The 15761-nt window shown below is 38.9% G+C and overlaps 1 protein-coding gene across 13 annotated transcripts in view; it reads left to right on the forward strand.

Annotated features, from left to right (window-relative positions):
* The window catches only part of RNF38 (ring finger protein 38), a 119548-nt gene that overhangs the window by 77040 nt on the left and 26747 nt on the right, over nt 1–15761 (forward strand). For 9 of the 13 annotated variants that reach the window (XM_070480257.1, XM_070480259.1, XM_070480258.1 and 6 more), the window contains one exon: nt 7627–7820. The exons of 3 other annotated variants lie outside the window; for them this stretch is intronic. In XM_070480257.1, coding sequence (XP_070336358.1) covers nt 7627–7820 — 194 coding nt within the window. Of the gene's footprint in view, nt 1–4143; nt 4302–7626; nt 7821–15761 lie in introns of those variants that run through there. One more of the 13 variants, XM_020878233.2, reaches the window with a different exon arrangement.

Consider the following 15761-nt stretch of genomic DNA (forward strand, 5'->3'; position numbering starts at 1 on the left):
GTTGATTTATACAAATAAAGAAATACATTGTTTCTGAAAGAGAAGACTACTTATTGTAAAAATGTCTATTAAGTTCATAGACGTAATAAAAATTTCAGCCAAAAAAATAAAGGAAAAATTTCATTTTAGAACTTTATAGTTATCCTTAAATTCATAAGGAAAATTAACAAAGGAAACACAGGAACTTTTCCCAAAATTGTCATAAAGGGAAATATGCCACAATGATACTAAATCATATTGTAAAGAAATAATTCCATATTATTGAGTTCCATGTTGTTTAAATCCAGTGGTTGTTTTTCAACCCTCCTTCTACATGACCTCTTAATTAAGTTGGTGAAAAAATAATTGAGGTTTCGGACCTTGAATTTTGAATCATTGTAACTATGCTCAAACACATCTTTATTGATGAAAATAGGAATCATTACAATCAACAGATTTTTGCCAACGAGAAATAAGTTAGTTTATTCCCATAGCATAAAAATTTGTGCCTTGGGATTCAACTGACTCTTGGAAAGCATTTTCCGCCTCCTGCTGGTTGTGGAAGCATTTTCCCTGCAAAAAAATGTTGAGATGGTTGAAGGAAGTGGCAGTCAGTTGCCGAGAAGTCGGGTGAATATGGTGGATGAGGCAAAGCTTCGTAGTCCCAATTCACTCAGCTTTCGCAGCATCACTTGTGAGATGTACGATCAGATGTCGTCGTGGAGAAGAGTTGGGCCCGTCCTGGTGACCAGTGTTGTCTGCGGGCTCTGCGGTTGCAGTGCATCTCACTGATTTGCTGAGCAGACTTCTCAAATGTAGCAGTTTCACCAGGGTTCAGAAAGCTGTTGTGGATCAGAGCCACAGCAGACCACCAAACATTGACCGGGACCTTTTTTTGGTGCAAGTTTGGCTTTGGGAAGTGCTTTGGAGCTTCTTGGTCCAACCGCTGAGCCGGTCGTATAAAATCCACTTTCTGTCACACATCACAGTCTGATGAGAAATGATTCGTTGTTGTTGCGTTCGAAACGATATTTTTGATTTTTCGATCAGCTCATGAGGCACCACCCACTTACCAAGCCTTTTCACCTTTCCAGTTTGCTTCAAATGCCAAACGACTGTAGAATGGTCGATGTTGAGTTCTTTGGCAACTTCTCATGTAGTTGTAAGAGGATCAGCTTCAGTGATCCTCTCAATTGGTCATTGCCAACTTCCAACTTCCATTATGCTTGTTATCGTCAAGTCTCGCATCTCCTTTGCAAAACTTGAACCACCGCTGCACTGTATGTCTGTTAGCAGTTCCTGGGCCAAATGTGTTGATGATGTGCATTGTCTCTGCTGCTTTACAACCCATTTTGAACTTGAATAAGAAAATTGCTCCAATTTGCTTTTTGTCTTAACATCATTTCCCTAGTCTGAAATAAATATAAACAGCAGGTTACAAGTTATTAGCAAAAAATTTAGAAATAATGCATTAAAATGATGTATAACATAACCACATTTATTTAAGAATGTGTCTCAATATCAAACAGAAAAGTGCAACATTGCAAAACTGCAATTACTTTTGCATCAACCTAATAGTTGACTCCTTGAAACTCCATTCCATTGGCTTTCACCTTCACACTCCACGCTCCTTTCAACATAAAATGTTGGAGCTTCTTAAGGTTTAGCATTGGACCTCTTTTTCACTGTATAAAACATTGATATTTTGAGCAATTTTCTCTCTGCCTGCAACTTCTTTGACATACCATCTATCTGTATACCAAAAATTCCTGAATTAACATTTATAATTTGAGCTTCAGTTGTCTGCACAACTCCATGTGGATAGTTGAGAGATGCCTTGATTTCAGGTTGTTCTTAATAGCTTTTCTGTTTTTGTTGGTTTCATATTTATGCTTCAGATTATTTTATTTATCCTTGTTTATAGCTTCTGTGGAAGTAAATACAGCATTTGAACACAGTAAATTTACAGCATCAAGAAAATCAGTTTGTGAACCAGTGGTGTTTTGTGTAATTAAAAATTAAGAAAAGTCTAGGACTTAGGTTATGAATAATTATTCAGAAGTTAGCCACACAGGCCTCCCTAAACTCAGGAAGCCACTGCTGGCCTAGTAGTTATGCCAGTGATACAGTAATTTAATATTTTCACACAGTATTTTATTCTCTTCATTATGGTGGGACTGCATTAGTTATACCACTAGAGTCCCTTTGTAAGCACTCATTGCATTCTGTTCTTTGTCATTCTGTTCTTTGGCCTTTTATGAAAAAAAAAAAAAAAAAACACAAACTTGGGCCACATCAAAGCAAAGTCTTGATTTTTTTTTTTTTTTTAATAATGTCTCCTGCAGTAACTTTTGAAAACAGAACAGTAAAAGCCTCCCCCTCCCCCACATCTTTAAGTAAAATAACATTCCAGGAGGATGTACTTTTAGAGTGGTTATGAAGTTGGATTTTGTTCTGAAACATTTTGAGCTGAGAACTATCAAAGCTGTACTTTAGAAAATTAAAGTTTGTGAATTATGTCAGGCAGAACTGTATATACCTCGTGTAGTTCAAAGGTAGTATATCACTGAATTGTCTTTGGTACATCTTCACTAATAGAAACACCTTTTACATAAATTTGAATATAGTGGAAGTCAAGACTTCGGTTTGTGGAGAATTAAGTGAGAGAATGTGTAGAGATCATTTTGTAAATTACATTGTGTGGTTCCAATATCAAGTTAGTTTCCAGCTTATTATTCACAGAAAGGGAACTGTCCTTGTGTGTGTTCTTTATCAGTTGAGAGTGAGCGTTTCGGTTTTCTGATTGCTTTCATGTCTCTTAGATTTTTAAGGAACCTCCATACCGTATACTCCATAGTGGCTGTATCAACTTACATTCCCACCAGCGGTTCAAGAGGGTTCCCCTTTCTCCACAACCTCTTCAGCATTTATTGTTCATAGACTTTTAAATGATGACTGTCGTCATGTCTTTTATTTTTAATTCATAGAATTCATTGAGTGTTTTCTCTGCATGCTTGCATGCTAAGTCGCTTCAGTCTTGTCTGACTCTTTGTGACCCCGTGGACAGTAGTCCGCCAGTCTCCTCTGCCCATGGGATTCTCAGGCAGGAATACTGGAGCGGGTTGCCATGCCCTCCTCCCAGGGATCTAACCCGTGTCTCTTGAGTCTCAAGCATTGGCAGGTGGGTTCTTACCACTAGCACTACATGTGGAATGAGAAATTTAGTCTTTTGTCAAAGATGTAAGGCAAATAGAGAAAGTCTGGAAGTTTAAAAGAGGATTGGAAACTCATAAATCATTCTGTACTTACTTACTTGCGAGTCTGAGATGAGTGGTGGTCCTAAATAAGGTCCAGGTGGAGAGGGGACCAAGTTTCTGGAGATTTTACCTCCTGATTCTAGTTGCCCCTTTGTTCCTTTGAGAAGGAAGTCCTCAGGGCTCACTAGTGGTTGCTGAAGTCGGAGGCCCATTTAAATCACCATTTTAAATCTGGAACTTGGAACCTGGTTCTGCTTTGCGGAAGGTTTGCATTATCTTCCAAAACTTCCTGGTTGAGATATATAAATATATATTTATATTTTATGTATGTTTATATATGTACATATGCACGTGTTTGTGTATATTTTTTCCCCCATGGCATTCAACATTTAACAATTTGTGATTTGCTTTTTTTTGAAACCATGCAATGCTTTTATGGGGTTTTTTTTACTTCTAATAAGAATGTTTGGTTATAGAGATTTGGAGTTAGATAGATGTAATCCTCTACGCCTTCTATTAGATACTAAATATTGAGTTAGAGTTTCATAGAATACTCAAATTGGTAAGGAACATGAAACAACATTGCATGTAATAAACTGTTTAATAATTCCCTGTCTCTAAATATCAGTTTGTGGTTTCCTATTACTTTGACTGGAAAAGTAAGGCTTATTACCATAGTGAATGAGCTCGCTTCCACGTTATTTCCTAGTCTTTGTCTCTTACACCCTGAGGACCTTTTACAACAGAAAGAGAAGGGATGGGAAATTTTCTCAGTCATCTCCATTCTTAAAAGTAATAGCTTTGTTGTAAAATAAGAATATGCTAATGCACAACCTGAACATCATTGAAAATCTGATAGCCTGAGGTTTTTAAGGTTATTTTTGTGAATCTGTCCATTCTCAGTATCAATAACCTCAGATGTGCAGATGACACCACCCTTAGGGCAGGAAACAAAGAAGAACTAAAGAGCCTGTTGATGGAGGTGAGAGAGGAGAGTGAAAAAGGTGACTTAAGACTCAACATTCAAAAAACTAAGATCGTGGCATCCAGTCCCATCACTTCATGGTAAATACATAGAGAAACAATGAAAACAGTGAGAAACTTTGTTGTCATCGGCTCTAAAATCACTATAGATAGTGACTGCAGCCATGAAATTAAAAGACGCTTTGCCCCTTGAAAGAAAAGCTATTACTAACCTTGACTGCTAATATGCTAACTGACACCATATTAAAAAGCAGAGACATTACTTTGCCAACAAAGGTCTGTCTAGGCAAAGCTATGGTTTTTCCAGAAGTCATGTATGGATGTGAGAGTCGGACTATGAAGAAAGCTGAGGGCTGAAAAATTGATGCTTTTGAACTGTGGTGTTGGAGAAAACTCTTGAGAGTCCCTTGGACTGCAAGGAGGTCCAACCAGTCCATCCTAAAGGAGATGAGTCCTGGGTGTTCACTGGAAGGACTGATGCTGAAGCTGAAACTCCAGTACTTTGGCCACCTGATGCGAAGAGCTGACTCATTTGAAAAGACCCTGATGCTGGGAAAGATTGAAGGCGGGAGGAGAAGGGAACGAGAGAGTTTGAGATGGTTGGATGGCATCACCGACACAATGGACATGAGTTTGAGTAAACTCCGGGAGTTGGTGATGGGCAGGGAGGCCTGGTGTGCTGCAGTCCATGGGGTCGCAAAGAGTCAGACACAACAGCAACTGAACTGAACTGTGGTGTTGGAGAAGACTCTTAGGAGTCCCTTGGAGAACAGGATCAAACCAGTCAATCCTAAAGGATATCAGTCCTGAATATTCATTGGAAGGACTGATGGCTGAAGATGAAACTCCAGTACTTTGGCCACCTGATGCAAAGAGCCAACTCATTAGAAAAACCCTGATGCTGGGAAAGATTGAAGGCAGGAGCAGAAGGGGATGACAGAGGATGAGATGTTGGATGGCATCACCGACTCAATGGACATGAGTTTGAGCGAATTCTGGGATATGGTGAAGGACAGGGAAGCCTGACATGTAGCGGTCCATAGGGTTGCAAAAAGTCGAACACAGCTGAACAACATTCTCCTCCATTTGGGCAGTGGGTTTTTAGAGTTCAGAGTTTCGTGTCTTAGTTTTCATTAAGCTTTGAGGTACAGGTTATACATACGAAGGATCAGATAGTAAAGAAGCTGCCTGCAATGCAGAAGACCCAGGTTCAATCCCTGGGTTGGGAAGATCTCCTGGAGAAGGGAATGGCAACCTACTGCAGTTTTCTTGCCTGGAGAATCCCATGGATAGAGGAGCCCCGGGGGCTACAGTCCCTGGGGTCACAAAGAGTCAGACACGACTGAGCAACTGACGCTTTCACCTTTTCTACATATGAAAGCCGGTGATGACACATCACTAGTATTTTGTACCTTAAAAAGTCAATATTAATGAAGTCACCAAATGAAATTTGGTGATCACTTACACGTGTAGTTCATGTTTGAGTTTGTGAAGTCTTAGTTGTTCTGTCGTTTTGTTTTAATCAGAATATCTAAATTTCAGTTGTTATTTTTCACTTTTTTTTTAGGATTATCGAAACATAGCTGATTTTCTTATTAAAATCAGGGTTTAAAACAAGTATAGTTTTAATAGCACCATCAAGTATAGGGTTTCCCTGATAGTTCAGTTGGTAAAGAATCCACTTGGAACACAGGAGACCCCGGTTCTATTCCTGGGTTGGGAAGATGCTCTGGAGAAGGGATTGGCTACCCACTCCAGTATTCTTAGGCTCCTTTGTGTCTCAGCTGGTAAAGAATCTGCCTGCAATGCGGGACACCTGGGTTCTACCCCTGAGTTGGGAAGATCCTCTGGAGAAGGGAAAGGCTACCCACCCAGTATTCTGGCCTGGAGAATTCCTTATAGTCCATGGGGTTGCATAGAGTCGGACACAACTGAGGGACTTTCACAACAATAGAAAGAAATAAAGTTAGTATGGTGAGGAAAATTACAAGAAACTTGTATATGGTTCAGAAAACTACTTCCTATTTTTGTTGTAATGGCAAATTTGAATTTTAGTATTCCTTAATATAATTTAGAATGATCCAAAGCAGTTGCTTCATTCCTATCAGTTTAATCAATTGTTTTATATGCTTTATATCTTAAAATCTAATGTTGTAGTATGTAGCCTCATGTATTCTTTAGTTAATATTAACATGATTTTTGTTCTAACAGCAGGTGCCAATCAGAAGTGCTCTAGGGACTTCCCTGGTGGTCCCTGGTTAAGCCCCTTCGAGTCTGATGCAGGAGGCGTGGTTTTGATCCCTGGTCAGGGAACTACGATCCCACATCCTCATGGCACAGCTGCCTGCCCCAAAATGCTCTGATACCCAAATAGAATTTGCAGGAGTGAACTGGAAACAGGAAAGGCTCTTATTAGAAAACATATGGCCCTCATCAGACTGTTAACTTAAGAGTTTTGACAGTTTTGGTGAAACTCAATTGGAAGATTGAGTTGTGTGAGGAATCCTGGAGAGTTAATAATTAAGTTATCCATACCAATTTTGTAGCTAGTGAGCAAGAATGCTTGAATTATCCACCACTCTGATGATCTACCTGAAATGTCTTTCCCCAAGATATCTTTTTATGATATTTTAGTTAAGAACTGATTAAATAAATCGACTGTTTTTTAATGTTTTAAGTAAATCTTACTTTGTCCACATAATTGCTTTAAAGAATAAATGTAATTGCCTTAAAACAATGGGAATAAAGAGGTAGACAAGTGTGATTTAGAATCAAATCACAGGCCTACTTAAATTATACCCTCTCCTAAATGGATCTCTCAGCTGCACATTAATGCCTAAAAGAGTAACTAGTAACTATGGGAAGGCATAGTAGAATTTCAGTTAAAACTGGAGATTCAAAGAGGTGGTCAGGTACCATTTGTTGTTGAGTTAAGTTCTGTCCAACTCTTTTGCCACCCCGTGGACTGTAGCTCGCCAGGTTCCTCTGTCCATGGGATTTCCCAGGCAAGAATGCTGGGGTGAGCTGCCATCTCCTTCTCCAGAGGACCTTCTCAACCCAGGAAATGAATCTGCGTCTCCTGTGTTGGCAGGTGGATTCTTTACCATTGAGGCCCCTGGGACGCTCAGTCAAGTCCAATACAAGTTGCTGATTACCCTGTCATGTGTGTATGTTGTTACCTGATTAGTTTTATGATGATTTTAAAGAAAGAGTTAACTTTGCATTTGATCTGCCTTTCCTACTCCACCCCTCACATCTTTTAAAGATATTTAATTTGAGTTGATAGTGCATCTTTTCCCTCCTTTACGCTTGGAGGTAAACGTACTTAAACATCTATGCATGTAAGTAGTAATGCAAAAGCCCTTTCAAAGTCTTACCCTGTTGGTTGATTTTGTTGCGTTGGCAGAGTGAAGACAGTCCAAGCCCCAAGAGACAGCGCCTCTCTCACTCAGTCTTCGATTACACGTCAGCATCACCAGCTCCCTCTCCACCAATGCGACCATGGGAGATGACATCAAATAGGCAGCCCCCTTCAGTTCGACCAAGCCAGCATCACTTCTCAGGGGACCGATGCAGCACACCTGCACGCAACAGAAGGAGGTTGGTCGGTTACGTCACTTCTTAGACCTTGGGTCACTGATAGAGCGTCTTTAAACCTCAGAAAGCGTTTTCTTCTGTAGGCATTTTATAAATATATCAACACCTTTATCTCTGTACACTCACACACAAACAACATTACAAGTTGTTTAGACTATCACACTACATCATGAGAATTCATTTAGCTTGGGATTGACAGATGTAGAAATTGTATAATAAGAGGCTCAAGTGATTTACTTAAAATCAATCCATACCATTATATATGAATTCAACTACCTCAAGGTTTAAGACTTTTTGTGGGCTAGCCTTCAATCCATATTACCGAAAAATGCATTTTATAATTTACAACGGTACTTCAAAATCCTTGTAGATGATGACTGCAGCCGTGAAATTAAAAGATGCTTGCTCCTTGCAAGAAAAGCTATGACAAATCTAGACAGTGTATTAAAAAGCAGAGACATTATTTTGCCAACAAGTCTGTATAGTCAAGGCTATGGTTTTTCCAGTAGTCATGTATGGATGTGAGAGTTGGACCATAAAGAAGGCTGAGCACTGAAGAATTGACGCTTTTGAACTGTGGTGTTGGAGAAGACTCTTGAGAGTCACTTGGACTGCAAGGAGATCCAACCAGTCAATTCTAAAGGAAAAGAGTGCTGAATATTCATGGAAGGACAGATGCTGAAGCTGAAGCTCTAATCTTTGACTACCTGATGCAAAGAGCCGACACTTTGGAAAAGACACTGATGCTGGGAAAGATTGAAGGCAGGAGGAGAAGGGGACAACAGAGGATGAGATGGTTGGATGGCATCACCGACTCAATGGACATGAGTTTGAGCAAGTTCCAGGAGATGTTGAAGGATAGGGAAGCCTGGTGCGCTGCAGTTCATGGGGTCACAAAAAGTCAGACACGACTTGAGCAACTGAACAACATCAGTGGAAGTCTTAGGAATGAGCAGTCTCTTCTTCACTTCATTATTGTCCATCCCATTCTTACAAATGAATAACCTCTCTCCACAAATATTCCTTCTGTAATCTCTAAGGCAGCTGTGGCTTAATTAAGTTTCCTTTCAAATTTTGAGGACCCTGTGATATGAGGAGTGACTGAAGTTTAGTTCAACTTTCAGTCCTCTCTTCTATGTGGGACTTGGCTCTTACTTTTTTCTCCAGGGAATACGTTTCCTGAGCTGCTTCCTGTTTAGTAGTGGCCTGAGGTTATACCTTTCCTCTTCCAAGGATATAGAGCATTCTTGAAATGAGATAACTGTTTATGTTTCCAGGATGTTGATAATCTAAGAAGTACTGATGATCTCGAAGTAGTAAGGTGTTACAGACTGAATATGTTTCCTGAATATCCATAGGCTGATGCCTTAACCCACAGTGTGGATGAACTTGGAGATGGGGCCTCTAAGGAAGTAATTAAGGCTAAATGAAACCATCAGGACAGGTCCCTGATCCAAGAGAATTAGTGTCCTTACAAGACTCCAGGGAGAGAGCTTTCACCAGAAATCAAGCATGCTGGCACCTTGATCTTGGACATTTAGTCTCTAGAACTTGAGAAAATAAATTTCTGTTATTTAAGCCAGTCTATGATATGTTGTTAGGGCAGCCTTAGGGAACTTAATTTTGGCTCAGACGGTAAAGAATCTGCCTGTAGTGTAGGAGACCCGGGTTTGATCCCTGAATTGTGAAGATCCCCTAGAGTAGGGAATAGCTACCCATTTCAATATTCTTGCCTGGAGAATTCCATGGACAGAGGAGTCTGATGGGCTATAGTCAGTGGGGTTGAACCAGTCGGACACAACTGAGTGACTAACACACAGGTAACTTAATACTGAAGGGATCTTAAAACCCATCATTTGTTCCAAATCAGACAAGATAAACCTGTTCCTGAGGTATATTCTGTTGAGACCAGTAAACTTCCACATTATCTGATGCATTATTACCCAATTATATGGGAATGTTTAAGTAAAATAATGTTATGCCAACCAGGTAAAATATTTCATAGCTGTTAAATATAATAACTTGAGGAAATAACACCTGAGCACCTGCTGTAACATTTTCTATTGTTTTATGGTGAAATGTACCATACATTCAGGAGAACTTGTAGAACAAGTGTACATTTAAAAAGGGTGACACACAAGTGTGCCCTACACTCAGGTTAAAATAGAACGTCAGAATCCCTCCTTCCTGGAAGATAAACCCTTTCCTGTGGTTTGTCGTAACTCCCTTGGTACATCTTTTTAATACCTGTAAATACATTCTAAAAACACAATTTTGCGTTCTGTTTAATTCATGTAAGTGTATTGTTTACTAAACAGTTTTTTTTTTCATTTATTTTTATTAGTTGGAAGCTAATTACTTTACAGTATTGTAGTGGTTTTTGTCATATGTTGACATGAATCAGCCATGGATTTACATGTATTCCCCATCCCGATCCCCCCTCCCACCTCCCTCTCTACCCAATCCCTCTCGGTCTTTTTTAATGTGGGTAGCAGTAGTTCATTTATTGTGATATAATCTTCCATTGAATTAATGTACCATAATTTATGTACCCACCTACTGTTGGGTAATAGTTATGCCCAGTTTGGGTAATAAAAAGAGTTCTGTTAGGACCCTGTGTGTACACAACTCCTAGTGTGCATGTGTAAGCATTTCATGAAGATAAAAGCCTAGGAGTACAATTGTAGGTCATCAAATGTGTTTTGGACCAGAAAGGGCATGTCAGTCTCTGTTGCTGGATGGCAGTAACTAGTTTTCAGGTTGAAAAGAAGCATCAATCTCCATATTCATCGAACACAAAGGAGAAATAGGGAGCACTTACCTAGAAAACAAGCTCCAGATTCGTTATGCCCAGCATTGTGTGTTATTTGTTACTTCCTTCTCACTTGAGTACTATACTTTTGCTGCTGCTGAGTTGCTTCAGTTGTGTCCGACTCTGTGACCGCATAGATGGCAGCCCACCAGGCTCCTCCTTCCCTGGGATTCTCCAGGCAAAAATACTGAAGTGGGTTGCCATTTCCTTCTCTGATGCATGCATGCATGCTAAGTCGCTTCAGTCGTGTCCAACGCTGTGCAACCCTTTGGATAGCAGCCCACCAGGCTCCTCCATCCACAGGATTTCTCCAGGCAAGAATACTGGAGTGGGTTGTCATTTCCTTCTCCTTAGTACTTACAGGTTAGCTGTAAGTTTAACCGCCAGCTTTTCTGCCAGAAGTAGGGTTTATAAGCAGATGCAGTATTCAGCAGCAGTCTGATACAACTTCAGATACAAGGATGAGCAACACTGGGAAGTTACCAGACATTTGAAGAAGCCGACAAAGTGAAAGAAAGTCTCTGAGACGCAGAGAGAGAGCTTGAAGTAACAGTTAGTAAGATAACTAAGACAGTTAAGAAACAAGAATAATTTTCAATTGAGAGAAGTATAAGCGATTGTATCCCTACAAATCAACTGGAAATCTTAGTTGGTAGATTAATGAACAGGCAGAAGAAACATCTTGGTCCCTGGAAGATCAAGTGAAAGAGTTTTCCCAGAATGTAATGTAAAAAGGGAAAAATGGAAAATGTGGGAAAGAAATTTAAATATTGACAGAGTCATCAGTTATAAATATATCTAATCATATTTCCAGATGGAAACAATAGAAGGGAACAGTTTTTATAGAAATAGTATAAAAATCATTTTCAGGAATTAAAAAACAGGTGTTGAGCAAGATCTTGGTGAAATTCAAGAATGTGCATAAACATTCAGAGAGAAAGTTGAGCAATAAGAGATCTTTCCTGAATCATACACCTTGATCAAGAGGGATTTATCCCAGGGTTGCAAGGATTTTTGTTCAATATTTGCAATTTAGTCTGTGATACACCACATTAGCAAATTGAAGAATAAAAACCATATAATCACCTCAGTAGATGTAGAGACAGCTTTTGATAAAATTTGACCCCATTTATGATTTTAAAACTTTTCAGAACGTAGGCATAGAGGGAACATCCCTCAACATAATAAAGGTCATAAGTGACAAAGCCACAGCTAATGTCACACTCAACAGTGAAAAGCTGAAAGCCTTCCCTCCAAGATCAGGCACTAGACAAAGATGTCCACTCTTGCCACTTTTATTTAGTATGGTTTTAGACATCCTACCCAAAGCAGTTAGATGGAAAAAAGAAATAGAAAGGATCTAAATTGGAAAGGAAGAAATAAAACCATCACTGTTTGCAGGTGATATAATACTATACATAGAAAATCCTAAAGATGCCACCAGAAAACTACTAGAGCTCATCAATGAATTCAGTGAACTTGCAGGATACAGAACTAATATACTGAAATCTGTTGCATTTCTACTCATGAGCAACAAACTATCAGAAAGAAAGATACACCATGTTCTTGGATTGGAAGAATTAATATTGTTAAAAGGACCATACTGTGCAAGGCAGTCTACAGATTCAGTGCAATCTCTATCAAAATACCAATGACATTTTTCACGGAACTAGAACAAATAAGTTTAAAATTTCTGTGGAAACACAAAATACCCAAATAGCAAAACAGTCTTGAGAAGAAACAACAGAGCTGAAAGAATCAATCGCTCCCTAACTTTCAGACTATATTGCGAAGCTACAAGCATCAGAAAAGCGTGGTACTGGCATAAAAAGAGAAACATCGATAACTGGGACAGGACAGAAAACCCAGAAATACACCCACGTACTACGGTCAGTTTATGATAGGAGACAACATACAGTGGAGAAAAAAGTCTCTTCAGTGATGCTGGAAAAATTGGACAGGTACATGGGAAAAAACAGAATATTCCCTAATACCATGTAAAGAAATAAACTCAGTATGGATTAAAGACTTAAATGTAAGACCAGTTAACTGTAAAACTTCTGGAGGAAAACATGGGCTAACTCTTTGACATAAATTGCAACAGTACTTTTTTGGACGTGGCTCCTAAAGCAAAGAAAATAAAAGCAAAAATAAGCAATTGAGACTTAATTGACCTTAAAAGCTTTTGCACAGCAGAGGAAATCATCAACAAAATGAAAAGACAACATACTGAATGGGAAAAGGTATATGCAAATAATATAACTGGTAAAGAGTTAACTGTCATATGTATATAAACAGCTCATAACAGAAAAACAATTTGATTTTAAAAATAGGCAGAAGACCTGAATAGACATTTTTCCAGAGAGGAAATGTGGATGGCTAACAGACGCCTGGAAAGATACTCAGCATCACTAATCATGAAGTTAATGCAAATTAAAATCACAGTGAGGTACCACCTCACCCCTGTTAGAACAGCTGTTATCAAAAAGAACCCGAAAAGCAAACGTGAGAGAGGCTGTGGGGAAAGGAGAGCCCTTGCACACGGTTGCCGGGATGTGAGTCCGCGCGCCCAGCGCGGAGGATAGTGCGGAGGTTTCTCAGCAAAGCTGGAGGTAGAACCGCCGTATTGTCCAGCAGTTCCACTCCTGGGTACACATGTGTAACAAAGAAAAAACTAATTCAGAAAGACACACACTCCGATGTTCTTAGTAGCACTGTTTTCATTTGCCGAGGTATGGAAACAGCCTAAGTGAGATGAATAGATGAATGGGTAAAGAATATGTAGTAGAATACTGCCCAGCCATAAAAAGACTGAAGTTCTGCCGTTTGCAGCAGAATGGATGGACTTGGCATTATGCTAAGTGAAATAAGTCAAGAGAAAGACAAACACTGTATGGTATCACTTATATGTGAAATCTAAAAGGTACAGCAAAGTAGTGAATATAGCAAAAAAACAAGACTCATAGGGAGAGGGAAGAAAGGTGAGGACCAACACAGGAGTAGGGGGTTAAGAGGTGCAAACTAGTGAGTATGAGATAAGCCACAGGAATACATTGTACAATCCAGGGAACATAGCCAATAGTTTATAATGATTATAAAGGGGATGGAGCTTTTTAAAATTTTGAGTCAGTATGTTGTATATTTCTAACTTACATAATATTGTATGGCAACTATACTTCTAATTAAAACAGAAAACCTTCTTGAAAGAATTATTTAAAACTGTATTCTACCTACGAAGTAGAAGAATAAATGCAGAAAGGAGGATTTAATATGATTTGGTTAGGAAAGGAAAAAAGACATTTTTAAGTCTGAATAAAAGTCTCTTTAAAAAAAGACAAAATTTTTTTTAAAAAATCTGAACATAAAATGAGGACAGCAGAGAGAAGTAAAAATGTGCAATCCAGATTTTTTTTTAATGTAAGTATATGTTTAAAAATCTAAGTGTAGTCACTGGAAGAATAAAACTGGTATATATAGCTTCCACACAGTGAAACAGATAAACAGCAAGTAGTCTAGAAAACTCAATCCAACAAAGGTACATAAGTGAACCAGGAGGGAATAGCCTTGTGCTTTACATGTCTAAAACAAAGTGATAAAGCAGTATCTATCACTGATATAAAAGTCAATTGAGAAATATTTGTCCATCTTGTCACTGTTTCTTACTTCTAGATTTTCAAATAATTTTGCTTTCTAAATGTTCTACCACAAAGTCATATAATAACATTTAATAAGAGGAAATTCAGGAAAGATAGGGATCAAAATTGTCAAGAATATGCATTAGATAGGGATCAAAATTGTCGAGGAATATGCATTTCAGCATGAGGACTTGGGCCTTAATTTGTGTGAGTTTTGAGTTTCTGAGATTATGTTTGAGTTGGGAAGTAAGAGCAAGAAGCAGCAATGGATTCAAATAGTAATAAAAGGGGCCCTTAAAGTTTGTGAACAGGATGAGTGTTTTTCGGGAGATGATCTGGGCGTGTATATTTTGTATTTTGATTTTAAAGTGCACATTTTTTCACATCACAATATATCTATATTGATGGTATAAAGTGAAGTGTTAGTCGCTCAGTCGTGTCCGTCTCTTTTCAACCCCATGGACGGTGGCCGGCCAGACTCCTCTGTCTGTGGAATTCTCCAGGCAAGAATACTGGAGTGGATTGCCATTCCCTTCTCCAGGGGATCTTCCTGACTCAAGGATTGGACCCAGGTCTCCCACATTGCAGGCAGATTCTTTACCATCTGAGCCACCAGGGAAGCCTGTAGCATAGTCTGATTGGCAGCTTTCTCCCTCTTTTTAGTGATACATTAAATGGTCCTTTAAAATAGTTGTACAGATACAGATAAGTGCATATACATAGATAAATCTTGTTCTCTTCTCTTAGGCTCAAAACAGTGAAGCAGTCAGCACACTTAGCTTTCAGATACCATTCTGCAGTTAAAGGAACCAGGACTCTTTGGAGTCCTCTTTGGAGAACTGGTTAATTCCAGAGTCTGTGTAGGAAAATACTAGATGAGCCTAGTGCACGTTGTGGTCCCTATATTAAGGAATTACTCAAAAGGATAAAGACAATAGTAGAAGATCACAGGAGCCAAAAAGCTCCCATTGAACAGAGTTGAAATAATTTGAACAATAAAATAAAATAACTGTGGTGGATTATCACCTAAAGAATAGAATAAATATCCATTAGCCCCTACTCATAAATAACTAAACAAGTGAGAGAGAAGGAGCAACTCTTCTTTACAGAATTGCAGTTGATATATATGGAAGATATTAAGGGAGTAGAAAATCACCATTAGAATATCATAATAGAGTGATTGCTGAAGATCCATTCGTGCAATCTAAAGTTATTGGCAGACTTTTAGCAAAAGCAGAATATTTGCATGATTCAGAGTATCTCCCCAAGAAAATAAAATCTATCACTGCTTCCATTTACCCCTTCTCTTTGTTTGCCGTGAAGTGATGAGACTGGATGCCATGGTCTTAGTTTTTTTATTGTTGAATTTCAAGCCAGCCATTTCACTCTTCCTCTTTTACCTTCAAGAGGCTCTTTAGTTCCTCTTCACTTTCTGCTATTAGAGTGGTATCATCTGCATATCTGAGGTTGTTGATCTTTCTCCTGGCAACCCACCCC

The sequence above is a fragment of the Odocoileus virginianus genome, chromosome 18 (genome assembly GCF_023699985.2).
Source record: "Odocoileus virginianus isolate 20LAN1187 ecotype Illinois chromosome 18, Ovbor_1.2, whole genome shotgun sequence".
In the NCBI taxonomy this organism is placed as follows: Eukaryota; Metazoa; Chordata; class Mammalia; order Artiodactyla; family Cervidae; genus Odocoileus; species Odocoileus virginianus.